At 38.3% G+C, this 20,771-nt stretch overlaps 1 protein-coding gene across 4 annotated transcripts in view; it reads right to left on the reverse strand.

The window, feature by feature from the left end:
• The window catches only part of TAF1B (TATA-box binding protein associated factor, RNA polymerase I subunit B), a 64,660-nt gene that overhangs the window by 27,849 nt on the left and 16,040 nt on the right, over positions 1-20,771 (reverse strand). For 2 of the 4 annotated variants that reach the window (XM_041756915.1, XM_041756914.1), the window contains 2 exons: positions 15,408-15,564; positions 8,927-9,026 (listed from right to left, as the gene is read on the reverse strand). The exons of the other annotated variants lie outside the window; for them this stretch is intronic. In XM_041756915.1, coding sequence (XP_041612849.1) covers positions 8,927-9,026; positions 15,408-15,564 — 257 coding nt within the window. The remainder of the gene's footprint in view (positions 1-8,926; positions 9,027-15,407; positions 15,565-20,771) is intronic. 4 annotated transcript variants of the gene reach the window in all.

The following is a 20,771-nucleotide window of genomic DNA, read 5'->3' on the forward strand; positions in this document are numbered from 1 at the left end:
GTCTGCCTTTGGCTTAGGTCGTGATCCCAGGTTCCTGGGACTGAGCCCCACATCAGGTTCCCTGCTCGGTGGGGAGCCTGCTTCTCCCTCTCCTCCCTGCTTGTGCTCTCTCTTGCTATTTCTCTCTCAAATAAATAAATAAAATCTTAAAAAAAAAAAAAAAGAATAAAATACCTAGGAATAAATTTAACCAAGGAGGTAAAAGATCTGTAAACTGAAACCTATAAGGCACTGATGAAAGAATTGAAGACACAAATAAATGGAAAGACATTCTGTGCATGTGGATTAGGATTACTACTGTTAAAATGTCCATACTCCCAAAGCAATCTACAGTTCAATGCAATTCCTATCAAAATTCCAATAGCATTCTTCACAGAAGTAAAACAAAACAAAACAAAACAAAAAAACAAAAAATAAAATAAAAAAATAAAAAATAAAAAAAATTTAAAAATAAACAAAAAAACAAAACAAACACACAAAAACATCCCCAAAACCCTAAAATTTGTGTGGAATCACACAAGACCCCAAGTAGGCAAAAACAATCTTGAAAAAGAAGAACAAAGCTGAAGGTATCATACTTTCTGATTTCAAACTATGTAACAAAGCTTTGGTAATCAAAATAGTATGGTAATGGCATAAAAACAGACACATAGATCAAAGAAACAAGAGAGTCCAGAAATAAACCCATGCATATATGGTCAATTGATTTACAACAAAGGAGCTAAGAACATACATAGGGAAAGGATAGTGTCTTCAATAAATGGTGCTGGGGGCAGGGGCACCAGGGAGGCTCAGTCAGTTAAGCATTTTTTCTTTGGTTCAGGTCATGATCCTGGAATACTAGGATTGAGCCCTGCACTGGGAATCCCTCCTCAGCAGGGAGTCTGCTTCACCCCTCCCTTCTGCCCTCCTCTGTGTTTGTGCTCTCTCTCTTGCTCACTCTCTCAAATAAAAAAATACATAAAATCTTTTTAAAAAAGATTTTAAAAAATCTGCTGGGAAAACTGGACAGCCTCAAGCAAAAGTATGAAACTGGATCACTATTTAACACCATACACAAAAATCAACTCAAAACTGATTAAAGACTTAAATTTAAGACTTAAAACCATAAAACTCCTAGAAGAAAACACAAGAGGTAAGCTTTGACAATGGTCTTAAATAATGAGTTTTTGGATTTGATACCAAAAACAAAGACAACAAGAGCAAAAATAAATAAGCAGGTCTACATCAAACTAAGAAGCTTCTGTACAGCAAAGGTAATCAACAAAATGAAAAGGCAATCTATGGAATGGGAAGAAATATTCACAAATATGGTATTTGATAATGAGTTAATATCCAAATAATATAAAGCACTCACACACCTTCATAGCATTAATACTCCAGTTAAGAATAGAGAAAAAAAAAAGAAAAGAATAGAGGGGGCTGCCTGGGTGGCTCAGTGAGTTGGGCATCTGCATTCAGCTCAGGTCGTGATCTCAGGGGTCTTAGGGTTAAGCACCCTGTCGGCCTCCCTGATCAATGGGAAGCCTACTTCTCCCTTTCCCTCTGCTCCTCCCAGTCACTTGTGCTTGATATCTATCTCAAGTAAATAAAATCTTTAAAAAACATAAAAATAAAAAATGAACAGAGGAACTGAATGGACATTTTCCAAAGAAGACATAACAATGACCACCAGGTATATGACTCAATATCACTAATCATTGGGGAAATACAAATCAAAACCACAATGAGATGTCACCTCACACCTGTGAGAACGGCTACCATCAAAAAAACAAGGTAACTGGTGTTGGTGAGATTGTGGAGGAGGAGTAGGATAAAGGAACTCTTGTGCACTGTTAGTGGGAATGTAAATTGGTACAACTATTATGAAAAATAGTACGGAGGTTCCTCAAATTAAAAATGTAGTTACCATATGATCCATCAATCCCATTTCTGGGTATACATCCAAAGGAAACGAAAACAAGATCTCAAAAAGATAACTGCACTTTCATGTTCATTGCAGCATTTTTCACAATAGCCAATATACTGGCTAAGTGTCCATCCACAAATGAATGGATAGAGAAGGTATGAGATAGATACACACACACACACACACACACACACACACAAACACACACACAATATAACATTATTCAGCCACAAGGAAAAAGGAAATCTTGCCATTTGTGATGGCATGGAAGGACCCTGAAAGCATTAAGCTAAGTTGAATAATCTAGAGAAAGACAAATACTTCATGGTATCCTTACATGTCAAATCTTAAACACAACAACACCCCCATCAAACTCATAGAAACAGTGAGAAGAAAAGTGGTTGCCAGGGGGTGGGAGTTGGAGGAACACAGAGAGGTTGGTAAAAGAGTACAAACTTTCAGCTATGGATAAGGTCTGAGGATCCAATGTAAAAACATGGTGACTACAGTTGATAATACTGTACTATGTGATTGAAATCTGCTAGGAAGGTAAAATTTAAAAGACTTCACACACACACACACACACACACACACACACACACACACACACAAAGACAACTATGTGAGATGATGGATGTGTTAACTCAATGCGGGAATCCTTTCTCGAGCTATATATAGAGCAAATCGCCATGATGTACACTCAAAATACCTGAACATTTTGTCAATTAAACTTCAATAAAGCTGGGAACGAGAGGAGTGGAGAAAGAAAAAAACCAGGCAGGCCTGTAGAAAATGAAACATCTTTAAAGTGCTGAAAGAGGGGATCCCTGGGTGGCTCAGCAGTTTGGCGCCTGCCTTTGGCCCAGGGCGCGATCCTGAGTCCCGGGATTGAGTCCCTGAGTCCCGGGATCGAGTCCCGCGTTGGGCTCCCGGCATGGAGCCTGCTTCTCCCTCCTCCTGTGTCTCTGCCTCTCTCTCTATGTCTATCATGAAAAAATAAATAAACAAATCTTTTTTTTAATAAAAAATAAAGTGCTGAAAGAAATTAGGTACAAACCCAGAATTCTGTACTAGTGAAAACATCTTTTAAAAAATGAGGACCAATAAAGACATTTTTAGACCAAGAAATGCCAAAAGAATTTACTGCCAACAGATCTGTACTGTAAGATATATTAAAGGAGTTTTTTAGACAGGAAGAGTGCCAGAAATAGCAAATATGTAGGTAAATACAAAATCATTTTACTCATTTTAATTTCTTAAAAAGATAAATGAATTTTTAAAGCAAAAATAATCCAATGCATTGTGAAAATTATAAAAGATAAAAGTAAAATGTTTAGGGGGACCTGAGTGGCTCAGTTGTTAAGCATCTGACTCTTGATATTGGCTTAAGTTATGATCTTGGGATTGTAAGACAGAACCCCATGCTGGTGCCATACTCAGCGGCAAGGTCTGCTTGGGATTCTTTCCCTCCCCTTCTCCCCAGCCCCCCAGTTCTCTGTCTCCCTCAAATATAAATAAATAATGAAAAAAAAGTAACATGTCTGACACTAGAGGATGGGAGCAAGGAAGTGAAAGTATACTGCTGAAAGGGTCCTACACTAGTATTTGAAGTAGACTGTGATAAGTTAAAGATGAATGTTATAAACTCTAGAGCAATCTCACACACAAAAAACCCCACAGAGGTATAGTTAATATATGGAGTGGAGATAAAATAGAATCATAAAAAAAGTCAATTCAAAAGAAGGCGGGAAAAGAAAAAAAAAAACAGAAGACTAGATGGAACAAATAATAGCAGGATGGTATATTTAAACCCAATCATATTTATAATTATATTAAATGCCAATGGTTAAACATATAATTCTAAGGTAGACGATATCAGACTGCATAAAGAAACAGCTGTAATCCTAGGATGCTGGAGATTTTAATATACCTCTCTTGGTAACTAATAGGATGAGTAAAAATTAGTATTTGAATGGTTTCAGAGCAACTATAAAACATGTAAGTAAATATAAAAACCCCATTTTGTTTCTTAATTTACAAAATTTAAGTCTCAAATTATAAAGACCTAGGAGGGGCAGAGAACAGTCTAGATTCAATACCATAGTAAGAACATAGTATTCCAGGCTGACACTCCAAATCACCAGAAATGAATGTGGATATAACTGCAGGCACTCCTTCCCATACTGCCCATAGGAAGGCAAAGCCAATCTTAGCTTAAGACTTAAGCGAGGCTTCTGGGAAATATAAGCCACACTGGCTACAAGAGTAGCAGTCCCATGGTTCTGTGCATTATGTCACTCCTGCAATCATTTCAACATTTGGCAATAGTGGACAAGGTATTGTCTGAAAGGACAAGGTATATATTTTTTGAAATAATTATTTTTATAGAGTGAAATTTGAGTGTCTATGTGAGTATAAAATGAAACCAAATTTCTTAATTCAAAAGAAAATTACTGGTTACCTACCACTCTCAAACATATAAACTCAGCCCAGGAAGCAATATCCTTTGCAAGAAGCTGAATTTATGTAACCAAAATTATAAAACACTGTAATGAGAAGCAAGAGTCATCCATGAACTTCCTGGCACCTCCTTGTAGCAAACTTAGAAATAGGCATATTCAAAGATGTTTTTTTTGTTTGTTTATAACAGAGCTCTATTTTTTAAAGATTTATTTATTTATTCATGAAAGAGAGAGAGAGAGGCAGAGACACAGGCAGAGGGAGAAGCAGGCTTCATGCAGGGAGCCTGACGTGAGACCTGATCCCAGGACTCCAGGATCATGCCCTGGGCCAAATGCAGGCTCTAAACCGCTGAGCCACCCAGGGATCCCTATAACAGATCTTTAAAATGCAAATCTTAATTTCCAAAAACAATACATTTTTTTCTTCCAAGTAGCTTGAGGATAACTCTTAATCTTCTCCACAGAGAAAAAGCTTTTCTATCCTGGGACCCAGAAGGAGTGTCCATTTCAATGTCTATCATATACCTCCATTTTGAAGATATTATCTCAAATAATCCTCATGAAAACCCTAATGAAGTAGAGGTTTACCTATTCCCAAATCACATTTTTTCTTAGGCCTGTTCGCTTACTAAAAAACAAAGAAAATGGACCAAGTAATGTCTAAATTTCCCTTCAGCTTTAATATTTTATGATCCCATATAAAAGATTCTGGTGTTTATTCCTGAGAAGCTTACAATTTGGTTAGGGAGTTAAATACAAGTAAGTAATTTCAGGCACCAGCAAAAAGTTCAAATAACCTCAACCAAGCAAAAATTATCAATATAACTTGAGTGGTGAATGGTTCCGAGAAATCAGGCTAAAGCTCAGTTACAGCATAAGATACAGAATGTACTGGAGGCTAAGGGAGAGGAGAGGGAAGGGAAGAGGCAAGGGAGAGAAGGGTAGGTGGAGAATAAGGGAGGGAAAGATAATTTTTTGTTAGCCAAGACTACACTGGGGAGATTAATACAAAAAATGATAACAAATGTAGACACCAAGAATTATTGAACTAAATGTCTTTTCCTTTTATTTTTATTTTTTAAAATATTTTATTTATTTATTCATGAAAGACACACACAGAGAGAGGCAGAGACACAGGCAGAGGGAGGAGCAGGCTCCATGCAGGGAGCCTGATGTGGGACTCGATCCCGGGTCTCCAGGATCATGCCCGGGGCCGAAGGCAGCGCTAAACCACTGAGCCACACAGGGACCCGCATGTCTTTTCCTTTTAGCGGAACATTTAAACAAGGCTCAGATGACTAGCTATGACCAATTTTTTAGCAACTAAATTTGAAATTACTAATTAGTGAATTATACAGGTTCTCAAATCAATCACTTAAAAAAAAAAACCAAACCCTTCTTTGTGGCAGTTTTAGGGTAGATTCAGTTATAGTCCAAGGCATGCCCAGGAAATCCAGACACGTCTCACTGAGCATGGGATGCCATTTAAGAAGATGAAAAACCAATCAATCTTGAGTGCAGGCTGATTCTGAAACTAAAAACTTGTGTTTTTCTTTTCCTAGAGGCAAACAGAGTGGCACGGGCACTTTGTACTTTGTAAATACCTCCCTGACTTTCAAGTTCAGCTATCCCACCACATCTCTGACAAATTATTTGGGGTCTGGATGCAGACTAGAAGAACAGGATGTGTCCTCTGTGTCCCCAGTCCTTTAAATATATTATTGCAACCCTCCACAGTTACAGAATGAATAAGTCACCAGGATAAGATGTATAGCATAGGGACTATAGTAGTGATACTGCAGCAGTGTTGTATGGTGACAAATAGCAGCTATGCTTGTGCTGAGCATAGCGAAAATATATAGACATGCTGAATCACTCTGTTACACCTGAAACTAATGTAATGTTGTATGTCAAGTATGTTCAAATTTTAAAAACTAAAACAAAAGATAAATTATCAGAACCCTGTCCAAGCTAAGAAAAAATAAACTAATCTCCCATCTTTCAGGAAGGCTACTCTGGCTCCCTAGCCTGTGCTTCATGACAGAACACACGGCTTGCACGTTGTCACTTCTAGCCTGGACTATCTTTCAGTTGGATCCTATATACCCTGTCTTTTGGTTCTGGTTGCCATCTCTACCACAGGGCCACCTCTTGGTTTTGGTAACCAGTCTAGAGCCTAGTGAGGGCCCTGAACTCAAGACCTGAGATCAAGACCTGAGCTGAGATCAAGAGTTGGACACTTAACCAACTGAGCCACTCAGGCGCCTCTAAGTCCAGAGCTTCTTTACTATCTCAATAACCTACTTCCACTTCCTGCCCCTGTTCTCCTTGTCCCACCCCTCATTGCTTGGTACAGTCCTACTTTCTTTGTCTCCCTCCAAACCAAGGCTGCCTTGGCCATGCTGGATTATGTTCATTGTGAGAGTACCAGGCAAGTTACCTAATTTCTCTGTGTCTCAGTTTCCTCATCTGCAGAATAAGCATAATAATAATATGTATTTCACAGGGTTGATATTAATAATAGGAGTTTATAAAATATGTAAAACAGGGCCTACCTGAAAAAGCACTACCACTATTATTATTTCTTCTTTGTTTTTATCAGGTTAAGAGGTAGATGCAGCCATACCCACCTTCCCTGTGCTGCCCATGGATGTGGGCCACTGCAAGTGCAAGCGCACATGGAGCTCGTCCCATCATCAATCCTGGCTGTAAAATAAATGAGGACTACATGGAAGCAGCCCTGGGAACCCACCTCCAAACTTGCTTTCTCTAAATCCATAGAACTGCTCCTGCACGAGTTGTTTTGACAGTGGAGCCATTTCTAGTTTAAAAATCTAATGTTCAAAAAAAAAAAAAAAATCTAATGTTCCCTACAAATCATTCGTAGTGATCAATACTTTAAATTCAATGCAGATGTAAAATGTTACAGAATGTTGCAGGCTTGTTTATCTGCATTTCCAATCATCCATAACTTCTGGCTCAATGCTTCAAAATTAGTATTTTATATAATTATATTTTCATAGCACCTACTTAAGGGTTTAGAAGAACCAGTGTATAAAGAAGGGCAGAATGGCAGGCAAACAGCCAAAGATGATACAGGAGCAAAAAGCTGCAAGTACTACAGTCCCAAGTCTGGGACCACCAACCCTATGGCCTTGGCATTCATTCTGTCTTCCTGAAGTGTTTGCTCATGTGTAAAACTGGGATGACAGTGAACCACACTTATGCAGAGGTTTAGTAAAGATCACAAATGTCTCTTGAATTAAACTACAAACAACATAGGCTGTGAAGGTTAGGAGAGCCTATAAAAAATAATTCCTTAAAAAAAAAATAATAATAATTCCTTAAGTGGGCAAACGGTAATATTTAATGTCAATATTTAAGATACTGAAAACCTTCTTTTTTTTTTTTTTTTTTTTTTTTTTTTTTTTTACTGAAAACCTTCTGATGAAGAACAAAGAGAAGATAATCTTTGAGCACTATAAATAGTGATAAAGACTCATAATAAAAGGACAGAAGTCCTTCCACTGGAGACCTCTGAAAACAGATCTAGAAAAAGACCAACAAGTAAACAACCTATTAAAATAGTACCTCTTGAAACAAAAGAATAACTTTCTTCTCTTTTCTCAAAAGCAACATAGTATGCAAATAACAAAAAGCTTTTTTAAAAAATTTGAAATTACGGGGCAGCCCCGGTGGCTCAGTGGTTTAGCACCGCCTTCAGTCCAGGGCATGATCCTGGAGACCCAGGATCGAGTCCCACGTCGGGCTCCTTGCACAGAGCCTGCTTCTCCCTCTACCTGTGTCTCTGCCTCTCTCTCTGTGTCTCTCGTGAATAAATAAATAAAATCTTTTAAAAAAATTTTTTGAGGGATCCCTGGGTGGCGCAGCGGTTTAGCGCCTGCCTTTGGCCCAAGGCGCGATCCTGGAGACCCGGGATTGAGTCCCATGTCAGGCTCTTGGTGCATGGAGCCTGCTTCTCCCTCTGCCTATGTCTCTGCCTCTCTCTCTGTGTGTGTGTGACTATCATAAATAAATTAAAAAAAAAATTTTTTTGAAATTACCTAAATGTCTCTATAGAAAACTTCTAGGGATCCCTGGGTGGCTCAGCTGTTTAGTGCCTGCCTTTGGCCCAAGGTGTGATCCTGGAGTCCAGGGATCAAGTCCCACATAGAGCTTCCTGTGTGGGACCTGCTTCTCCCTCTGCCTGTGTCTCTGCCTCTCTCTCTCGTGTCTCTCATGAATAAATAAATAAATAAATCTTAAAAAAAAAAAAATCTCAACCAAACACCTATTGACAGTGTTCGCACCTCACACCGTAGCTACATGTTCAGGACAACCGAAAGGATTAGAAGAGACTACATGAGGAAAATAAAAAATAATAATTCCACTCCTCATTAAATTATGATTAATGTTCTACATATACACAGAACAAAAACTAGATGCCATTTTCTAAAACTTCCAACACCAAATAATAAGTCAGGAAATAGAAATTATACTATATTATTTTTGTGTCTTATTAGCGAGTACAAAGTAAAAAAACATAATAACTTGCCTCTATGGCAAAGATTCCTTTGTCACGCCCATATAATTTCATCTCTTCTGGAAAACGCTGGAAAGCATGTATGTAAGGAATATGGCCCTCTTCAACTAATCTGCATTAAAAAAAAAAGCGTTAATAAGAGATATGCACTGACTTAGCAGAGTGGGATAAGAGCTGAAGATGTGTTTCAAAGATCAGGTGAGAACCAGTTAAAAATGTTCCATCTGCCATGTTTTTAAGAATGATAAATCTGAAAAGATCTATTATTCTCTGTACCCATCTGTGGAGAAAACATTTAGCCAATTATCTAATGGCATCTTAAGTTTCTAACTAACTAGATGATATAGCTCTACAAAGTACGTTGTTTTTTTTTTAAATTTTTTATTTATTTATGATAGTCACAGAGAGAGAGAGAGAGAGAGAGAGAGGCAGAGACACAGGCAGAGGGAGAAGCAGGCTCCATGCACCGGGAGCGCGACGTGGGATTCGATCCTGGGTCTCCAGGATCGCGCCCTAGGCCAAAGGCAGGCGCTAAACCGCTGCGCCACCCAGGGATCCCCCAAAGTACGTATTCTTTTTTGTGAATTCACCACCAAGCTTGCAACACAGCATCCTTCTATCTCTGGCTCCCCTCACATGATTGGCATCTACTCTTCTAAATCACTTCCTTGGGGAGACCCTCCTTGATCCATTTTCCTTGTTGGAAAACCTCCCTTGTCTACCTGCCTGTCCTCAGTACCTATCATAGTGCACAGTAGATGCTTGCCCTCAGAGATATTTAAGGGAAAGGACCTTGCTCATTTGTTTATCACTCCATCCAACATCCAGTACACAGCAATTAATCAAATATTTTGAGTAAATTATTGAGTTTGAAGAAAATAGCACATATATATAAATAAGTACATACTTATTTACAATTCATTAAGTCAACAGAAATTTATTGAGTACTAAAAAAAAAAAAGAAATTTATTGAGTACTAAAACTCAGCACTACCTGAAGCTGTGGGCACACAGCAGTGAACAAAACAGGAAAATATTCTTGTTCCCAAGGAGTGTATGTTCTCATGAAGGGAGATGACAAAACAAATGGATGAAATCTATAGTCTCTTAAGTAGGAAAAGATGGTAAGGAGAAAAATAAAATAGGGAAGAACATGGAGTAAAGAATGGTGGTACTGCAATCTAGGCCATATATACGTATCTATTAGATTTTTAAAATATGAAATGGTTAAGGAAAATAAGATAAAGACAAGAATAAGTTAATATACAAATGTTTTGCATTAAAATCTTTGTTGTTGGGGTGCCTGGACATCTCAGTCACTTGAGCATCTACCTTCAGCTCAGGTCATGATCCCAGAGGGGCTGGGATCGAGCCCGGTGTTGGGCTCCCTGCTCAGCAGGGAATCTGCCTCTCTACCCCCCAACTCACTCATGCTATCTTTCCAGCGTTTTCCAGAAGAGATAATAAATAAATAAATAAATACATCTTTAATAATAAAAAATTTTGTTCTTGTTCAAGCTAAACTGACATCTAGCTTCTGGCTTTCTGTGTGTGAAAAATAACATTGCTTCAGCTTTAATTTCAAATTAAAAATCTGACTTCTTCAATCGGAGAAGGACAAACATTATATGGTCTCATTCATTTGGGGAATATAAAAAATAGTGAAAGGGAATAAAGGGGAAAGGAGAAAAAATAAGTGGGAAATATCAGAACGACAGAACATGAAAGACTCCTAACTCTGGGAAATGAACTAGGGGTGGTGGAAGGGGAGGTGGGTGGGGGGTGGGAGTGACTGGGTGAGGGGCACTGAGGTGGGCACTTGACAGGATGAGCACTAGGTGTTATTCTATATGTTGGCAAATTGAACACCAATAAAAAATAAATTTATTTTAAAAAATGTGACTTCTTTAACTTTTTAGTCTACTGAAAGTTGAGAATTAAAGTAAATATTATATAAAAATGGTGTTTTATAAAATTTAATGATAAAGCATGCTTCTTTAGAACAGTCCTACAGGGAAAACCATCCTCACTTGGGTTTTCATTCATTTCTTTCATTTACATGAAAGTATTTGTGCATAGTGATCAGTATTCATATTATTTTGGAACTACATTCTTGGTTTAATATTATTTTATATGTAGGATATATTGCATGCTTATCATTTTTATAACTATGTAGTATTCCACAATGTTAACAGATTTACAATTTTTGTAGTCACTGCTGCGGTGTGACAATATACATATGCTTGCCCTGTGTTAGGGGTTAGTTCAGAGTCAATAGAACATGAAGAGTCCCCACCATGGCCCTAGCAAAACAGGCAGTGGCCCACAGAGGCACAGGCACAGTGCTGCAGGAGCAGAGGGGGAGCAGAGACATCCACACACAGCAGTCTTGGGCATCTGGGGTTTTAACAACTTTCACCATTTCTAATAGCGCTGCTTGTAACCTCTTTCCAAGTTTGGTGGGTCTTTCAAAATTTTCCTTTTAGAAATATATATACTTTTCCAAAGAATAGCTACTGAATAAAAGCTCTGAATAATCTACTTCATTTTGTTAAAAGTATCAGATGAGTCTCTGAATCAACCCAGGAAGTTGACAGAGGAACTGCCATAGACTAAAGCATCCCATATGCCCTTCCTGGCCATGTCCCCCCAAAAAAGAGTCTCAATTTATAATTTTGTTGTATTTTTCAAAAGTTTTAATCTCTGATAGACTGGAAATTTAACAAATTGGTTCTTTTTAAAAAAAAAAATTATTTATTTATTCATGAGACACACAGAGAGAGAGAGAGAGAGAGGCAGAGACATAGGCAGAGGGAGAAGCAGGCTCCATGCAGGGAGCCTGATGCTGAACTCCATCCCGGGACTCTAGGATCATGCCCTAAGCTGAAGGCAGATGTTTAACAGCTGAGCCACCCAGGTGTCCCCAAATTGGTTCTTCATCACAGATAATTTAAGCAGCACTGCCCTGCAGTTATCTACCTGCAAAACATACCCAGAGCCCACTCAACTTGTTCCATTTCTATTGCCACCATCCTCCTCCAGACCACTATCTCTTGCTTGAAATACAGCAAAAGACCACCTGGTCTCTCTACCTTCACTCCTGCCTACCTAGAATCCATTTGCCTCACAGCTGCCTCCCTTGCTAAAATCTTCTATCACACTCAAAAGCCAAATTCCTAATGGGGGTTTCCTTCTGGAGTGATGATCAGGCTCTGGAAATAGAGGTGACGGTTGCACAACTTGTAAGTATACTGAAAACCACTGAATGGCACATTTAAAAGGGTGAATTTTACTGGACATGAATTATATATCAATGAAAAAAAAAATCCAAACTCAGCCTGGCTCACAAAGACCTGTGCCTAGCCCCTGCTTATTAGCTCTCTGTCCTTACCTTCCTACTGTTTCTTCAAATTCTTATTCCTATCAAGCCTCCTCTGCTCCTTGATCACAGACCTGGATCTCACTTTAGGATTTGATGCTAGCAACTGCCTACCACCACCACTTGGAGTGCTAGTACTGCTGATACTCACCTGCTGGCTCAACTCCCATTCAAAGTACTTCTCAGTGAGGCCTTCCCTAATGACCAGTCTAAAGTAGCCATCACCTGATTTCAATCTTCTACATTAACACTTCACTGTTTGATCATTTTTTATTCATTTAAATGCTCATCTGTTTCCTCTAGTCTTGAACTTCATGAGAGTAAGAATTTGTTCTATATGGTTTGCAACTGTGATTCAAGGATCTAGACTCTAGAACAATACCTGTACCTAGTAGGTGGTTCAATAAATATTTGTGGAATGAATACATATTGACTATTTTTATTTATTATTGTTTTTACCACTAGGTAAGTAGGGTTATTTTTTTTTTTTTAAAGACTTATTTATTTGAAAGAGAGAGAAAGAGAATGAACGGGCAGGGTGAGGGGCAGAGAGAGAGGGAGAGAGAGAGAATCCCAAGCAGACTCCCCACTGAATGTGGAACCTAACTTGGGGCTTGATCCCACAACCCTGAGCCGAAATCAAGAATCAGATGCTCAACTGACTGAGCCACCTAGGTGCCCCAGGCAGGGTTGATTAAAGTTTAAGAGTTATGAATTAATCCTAAGGACTATGGATGCAGCAAAGGAATTTAAACTGGAGAGAGACACGCTGGATGTATAAGATATATAAGTACTGGGGCCAGAATAATGTATTTCCTTCACATCAATGTTTTTAAATACTTTTTTCCAAGTTTGGCAGTGGTTCTCAAACTTCAGCATCCATAAGAATCTGCTAGCTGGAAAAAAAAAAAAAAAAGAATCGGCTGGCTGGCTTATTAAAAACAGAGGTTGCCAGGCCCTACCCCCAGACTTTCTGATTCAGAAGATCAGAATGGGTTAAATTTGGTTAGAATTTGCATCCCTCATAAATTGCCAGGTGATGCTGCCAGTCAGGGAACCACAATCAGAACCTGTGCCTTGGAGCTCCTTCTCTGAGAAAAACAGAGAAAGAGGATCAGTGGTTAACAGTCCCTTTTCCTGTTGCTCCAAATACTAAGGCTCGGTTCCCAAATTTGTATGTCCAACAGAGCAAAATAAAAGCCCTCCAGCTAACTAGATCCAATGTCCATAAAGGCTCTTCAGAATTCTCCTTTAAGGGAGAGCAGGAAAGAGGGAGGAAGGGCAACGGAGAGGGAGACAGACAAATGTGTAGGATCTTACTCCCATCTTTCCAACCACATCTAATATTCTCTTTAAGAATAATTATGGGTGAATATTATTTTCTCCATCTTGTCAGGTCTCTAGGAATCTTCTTACTCCCTTATAGATTGCCCTGGGTAGTTGGACAGCCCCTTTACCCAGCTCTAGCGACAAGATTTGATTATTTTCTCTAAGACCCCTGGGCTATGGAAAGGAAAACGGACAGGAATGGCACAAGACTGCAAGCACAGGGCGCACTTGGGAGGTTGCTAAGTAATGCAGGAGAAGATATGGAGGGGATGGGGAGGAAAATTGTTTCAAGGGTTGTTTTGGAAATATAACTGACAGGATATGACTGACTGTAGATGTGGAGAGAGGGAAGAATCTTAGGTTTCTGGATAGGAAGAAACGGAGTGTGTGATATTTATGAGGAAAGAAAACACTGGAGAAGGAGTTGGGTCGAGGAGAAAAATGATGAAAGATGAACCTCTTTTTGTCATACTGATTTTGTGATACCATAAAGACACCTAAGTAGTGTCCAATAGGCAGTTGTATGTATGAATATATGGGTCTGACCCTCACCAGACAAGTCCGGGCTGCAGATATAAATTTGGGCGTCGTCATCATCATATAGATGGTAATTAAAGCGTTGGGAGAAGATGAGATCACCCAATGAAGGCATATAGAACAAGGTGAGGTTTTTAACTTAACAGTAAAATTCACTGAATCATGTACTATCTGTATGCAGGGCAATCACCTCTGAGAAAAGCCTTGTTATTTGGTTGATGTGGCCAAATTCAAAGGCACTATCATCATTTACTGGAGGCATTTTATTTAATCAAAAGGCCTAGTACTGATGATGATGATGATGATGATGATGATGAAAACAAAACAATAACTAGCATTGAGTTCTTATACGTGCTAGGCACTGTCCTGAGTGCTTTTCATGCAGTAGTAATTACTGGAAGTAGTTACAACTCTGTGAAGTAGATGTTATTATCAGCTCCATTTCACCAAGGATGAAACAGAGGCAAAGAGAAATTAAATAATTTACTCAAGGTCACATATAAATGGCATAGTCAGGATTCAAACCCAGGAGTCTGGTTCTAAATCTGTGCCCTTAAAATCCCTCTAGATATCGATTAAACCCAAATGTTAATATTTAGAATACATATAAAACAAGGGAAACATGAACATACTATAATTTTGGCACATCTTCTATTTAATGGGAAAGTCTTGCCCTATTTACTCATTAACTATAAATGCCCTATTTTTAATGCCCTATTTACTCATTAACTATAAAACGCTATAAATTATCCTGAAAAAATGTAAATATTGACCATTCACTAACGGGTTTTTCTAATAGTTTTGTTTTTAGTTTACCTTACAAACACCGACAACCTATATTCTAGCTCTTACCAATACCAACATAAGCTGCTATGGAGCTACTAACAACCATTTGCCAATATGAAGGTCCTCTATTCATCTCTTTCTTAGAAATGCAAAATAATTAATACTACCACTCAGGTACTTAAGTGTCACTTTTCATAGATTATTTTACTCATATTGCATAATTAATTTTCCAACTACTTGTGTAAGGTAAATAACCATTATTTCACTCTATAAATAAAGAAACCAAGGAGATGAATTACCAGCCAGAGAAGGATTATATTTTAGATCTAGAACTCAGCTACCCAATCTTTCCTGTCTCTTCCTCAATTTAAGCCTCCTTGTAAAATTCAAGATATCCAAAGGTTGTCCCCTGGTTCACACAGATAATCAGCAAAGACATCATCATACGAGAGGTCAAGCTTACCGCAAAAGATCTGAAAGAGTAATTGTCTCTCTTTGCCACAGTAATGACAGATAGCAAAGAGCAAGTGTCCTTGGCACCGTCATCTTCACGATTCCTTTCTCCTTTTGTAGCGAATATGTAACTCCATCAAGAGATCCAGAACAGATGGATGCTGTTTCTTAGGGGATAAATGGAGTTGTTTGTTTGTTTTTTTAACTTAAAAAGTAAAGTAACTGTTTGAACAACAAAAGAATAACAACAACAAGAAAAAAAATCCAAAGAGGCATTTTCAATATCTTAAAATCAAGTTATAATTGATACAATCTTTACAAAGAACAATTTGGCAATAAAGAACAATGACAGCTTAGAGGAAACTGACCAAAAAGGTAATTGCTGGTTCTTTATGGGAGTGGGATAAGTGGTGGTATGAGCTGAGATTCTAAAGAGGGATGTGACCTGCTTGAATTTTTTACAATAAATAGGAACAATTCTCCAAATAAAAGAATAAACAATTAAAGCAAAACAAAAAGTATGTAACTGCTCTTGATCCAGGCCCCAAGCCACATGTCCCTCTAAAGCTCTGAAATACTCTCCAAAACACTAGCTAGGGCAGCACCTCATCTCACTCTCATCCTCCAGGCACCTTAACCATAGGACCATTATTTTTCCTCCCTCATTCATTCAACACTCATCTCATTCTTTGTACCACTGTTCTAGGTCTGGGGAAATGACAGGGAACAGCATCTCGTGTCCCTTGGAACTTCCATTCTAGTAATGAGAGATGGTCACTCAACAGGAAAAAATTACAACTGAAAGACAGTGGTAAGTGCTACACAGAATAGTAATTTAGGGGCATACGAAGTGATGGGAAGAGGATATAGGTGATACTTTATATGGGTGGTCAGTGAAGCCCTTGGAGAAGATGGAATCTGAGCAAAGACCTAAATGAATTCAGAATAAGTCTTGAGAATCTCAGAAAGAACACCAAGTTCATTAGCAGGAATGAACTTAAAGAAACAGCAAGAGGACATGTGGGTGGCTCAGTTGGTTGAGCGACCGACTCTTGGTTTTGGCCCTGGTCATGGTCTCAGGGTTGTGGGGTCCAGGCTACATAGGGCTCCAAGCTCAGCACAAAGTCTGCTTACGATTCTCTCCCTCTCCTCCTCCTGCCCCCCCCCCCCTTGGATTTTCTCTAAATAAAATCTCTTTTAAAAAAGGTGGAGGGGAACAGCAAGAAAGCCAATGTGGTGAAAACATCCTGGGTGAAAGGAAAGTAGTAGGAAATGATATAAGAGAGTAAGTTAAGCATCAGTTGGTTAAGCATCTGACTCTTGATTTCAGTTCAGGTCATGATTTCAGGGTTGTGAGACTGAGCCCTGCATAAGGCTCTGTGCTGGGCATGGAACCTGTTTAAGATTCTCTCTCTCCCTCTGCTTCTCTCTCTCTCCTGCTCTAAATGAAAGAAAGAGAAAGCAAGAAAGCAAGAAAGAAAGAACTATATTACACAGGGCTTTGTAGGAGGTCATCTTTTGTACTTTGGATTTTATTCTGGATATTATAAGGAGTTTCTGGAGAGTTTTAAAAAAGGGGAACAACCTGATCTCATTTGTGTTTTTAAAAAGCTCTCTCTGGCTGCTTTAGGAGAATGGAGCCATAGGAGGGCAAGAGTGGATACAGACCACCACCATCCAGGACAGCGATGACAAGCACTTGGACTGGAGTGGTAGCACTGCAGGTGGTGAAGTGGTTGGAATCTGGACATATTTTGAAGGCAGGGTCAGAAGAATTTGCTGGTGGATTGAATGTGAAGTAGGAGAGAAAAAGAGGAGTATAAAATGTGATTCTGAGAGTTTAGGCCTGAGCAACAGGGAGAATGGAAATGCTATTTACGAGACAAGGAAGATAGTAAAAGAGCAGAGTTGATGGAAGAAATCAAGATTCAGAACTGCACGTGTTAAGTGTAATGTCCTATTAACTATACAAATTGAAATGGTAAGTAGGCAGCTAAATATAAAAATCTGTAGTTCAAAAAAATATCTGTAGTTCAGAAGAGAACCTAGAGATAGAAATTTCTGAGTTGTCAGAATACAGCTGGTATTTAAAGCCAGAAGTAGGGTAAGTAGCAAGCAGGACTAAGAATGACCCCAAGTAAGAGACCCCATGCTTTCTTGGACAACTCTCCAAATTATTTCTCAAAATCCCTTTTTCCAAATCCTACAAATCCTTTCTTCATAGCATTTATCATTAACTGAACCTTTTTTTTTAAGATTTATTCATTCATTCATTCATTCATTCGAGACACAGAGAGAGGCAGAGACCTAGGCAGAAGGAGAAGCAGGCTCCATGCAGGAAGCCCAATGTGGGACTTGACTCTTGAGACCCCAGGATCATCCCCTGAGCCAAAGGCAGACGCTCAACCGCTGAGCCACCCAGGCATCCCAATAATTGAACTTTTGAATAAATGCGTGCATTTGCTGTCTAGCACCTCCCACTACAATCTAAGCCCCTTGAAGGCAGACAACCTTGCCCACCACTATGTCTCCAGTGCCTAGAGCAGGCTAGCACAAAGGAGGTACCCAATAAATATTTGATGACAAACAGGCTAGCAGTTCAAGATTTTCACCCTAGTGAAATGGTTTTTAAAACATGCAAAGATTCAAAGTCAAGGCATGTTGTAGCAGTACTGTTTATAATATGAAATAAATTTAAAACAACCAAAGTGAATAGAAATTTAATTAAATAACTCTATGCAATGGAATACTAATATCAATTCACTCAATGTTTAAGTCGGTGTTCTCAGAGTATAGTCTCTAGACCAGGTGTATTAGCATGACCTGAGAACTTATCAGAGATGCAAATTATTGAGCCTATCTATTTGTGGTCTAAGAAGGATTCCAGTTGATTCCAAGGGAATTTAAAGTTTGAGGAGGACAGTTTTAAAAGAATTATAAGAATACAAATTTCAATAAAATATTATGTTAAAGTATATACATAGATATATATATAACTTGTAGAGGCTTCCAGTTAAGATGGCAGATTGAAAACACATAGTAGCCTCTGCTCTGTCTCCCTACAATTATATATAAACTCAAGAACAAACAACACAGAAAAGGAGACAATAGTAATAAAAATTTAAAAGCAAGAAAGCTTACGTAGAGGTGATTACTGCCTTAGCAGTGTCAAGAAAGCTGGTTCAAAGCCAGAAGAAGGGAAAACCATAAAACAACAATTTTTCCCTGGGGACTGCTAAAGAAAGCTCCCAAATTGGTTAAACCCTGGAAATTGGGTGAAAATAGGTCTAACACCAGAAAGATCGCCCGAAAGTCTGATTGAGAAGCAGTCAGACACTCAGACTCCTACCCCAACTCTATGTAGCAAATGCCTGCCCCTTCCTAATTGGAAGTTTCTCCTCTGGAGACAGTAAAACAAAGGGTCTCTGGAATAGGGCATGTCAGTCATATACACAATTAAGCATAGGGTATATTATTAAAAACAGGAAGATTAAGTGAAAGTGTACATATTGAGTACAGAGAAAACCCCCACCCTCTACACTCCCCTGAGGCCTTCTACCCACCCAGTTCCTAGAACAGCCAGGATTACACACTCCAAACAGATGACTCAAAGAGATTTCTCTTAAAACTCCTATCAGCTCAGGGGGAAAAGATTTAAAGATGATAATGTTGGAAGCTTGTTAAGAAAATAATCCAGCTAGATCATGCACAGCACAACTGACAAAACTCAGCATGCGTACAAGGCTTTCACTCAATTTTTTAGTCTCCATTTTTAAGAAGACTAGTCATATTAGGATCCTAAACATTTGAAGAAACCCTCTAATTCAAAAAGCAATGGCCAAAAGAATCAAGTCGGGGGAACATAATCAATAGCTTTATCAATATCCTCAGTAAAAAAAGAAAAGATGCGCCATATAAATGAGAAAGCAAACCAGGAAAGATGAAATACGATCAAGGAAATAAGGAATTTAACAAAAGAGGAGTAAGAGAATCTTCAGGATGTTGGTGAAGAGATACCAAAGATAGCTGGGTCATAGGTTTAGAGATATATCATCTTAGATTAGAGTAAGTCAGAAGTTCCACAAAGACTTCTTCCAGAAGATGAAATTGGTAGAATATCTAAGAAATTGAGAGATTTTCAGAAATGGGAGGGCATGTGGAAATATACTAGTAATAAATTATAGATTAGTAACAAGCAAATAGAAAACTAAACAAATAATGAGGCAATTACCAAATGTGGGAAAACAAAAAGATGTACAGAAAGTGTAATCATAAGCTATATGGCTCACACTAAATACTGGACTAGTAAAAAATTATAATTATATTGTGAAGATAGAGAAAGAGAAATGCACAATTGTCTGCTGATGACTACATGGGGACAGGGGCGGTGAGGAATGTGTGAAAGAGCCAAGACTTCATCTTCAATAATGGTAATTTAATAGCTAATTTCCCAAAGCAGAAATCAAGATATAGTATTAGAAGCTGTGGAAATTGCAGAAGAGCAGAAAATGAATCCCTTTCGGGAAAAGCACATTTAGGGGAATAATGAAACAATGAAACGTAATATTAAACATGAAACAATGAAAATAATATTTTCATAACAGACTTTGTAAGTCTTTTTGAATTATATCCATGTAAAATTCTGATTAGAAAATGTAAAGAATGAAGAAATAGTTCACATTTTTTTGTAAAAATAAACAATAAAACTCTTTCCCTCTCTCCCTATAAACACATGAATAAAAAATTTTCTGGAATGATCTACCACAGCAAAGTGGTTATTTTCGGATGGTACACTAGAGATTTTTTCTTTGTGAATATTTGTATTTTATAGTTTTAAAATAAGGGTTATATTTGCAGTTACTTTAAACGTAAAAACTAAAACAAAGCTGTAAGGATCATCATTTACTAAAAAACAAACACACAAACAAAAACTCTTAACATAGGTAAACAACCATGGTGCTCTAAAAGGCTTGGATGATTTGAGAGTCCTAGTCATCTGGGACAGTTTTAGTTCAGGCTTGTCTGAAAGCATGGAGCTAGAAACCAGAGATTCACTACTGCTCAATTACTCTATGATCCTAACTTCTTTACTTCTTTGGACACAGAAAGTAACTTATCTGATATCTGTGTCACTGTGCAGTCCAGCAAGTAATGCGGATATACTGATAAAAGGAATTTTTACTCTGGAAGGCAAGAGGCTTGCAAAGCAGTAGTCCATACAAGAAATGTTTTGTTGAAAATTTTATATAACCACACAATCTAGTTACCCACAATCCCTAACACCAGTTTGGAAGCTATTTCCCAAAGAACCCTGTCAGTACACATCAAGATTCTAGTAATCTATAATAAGAACTTGGTCTGTTCTTTGAGGTCT

This window comes from Vulpes lagopus, chromosome 5 (genome assembly GCF_018345385.1).
Source record: "Vulpes lagopus strain Blue_001 chromosome 5, ASM1834538v1, whole genome shotgun sequence".
Taxonomy (NCBI): Eukaryota; Metazoa; Chordata; class Mammalia; order Carnivora; family Canidae; genus Vulpes; species Vulpes lagopus.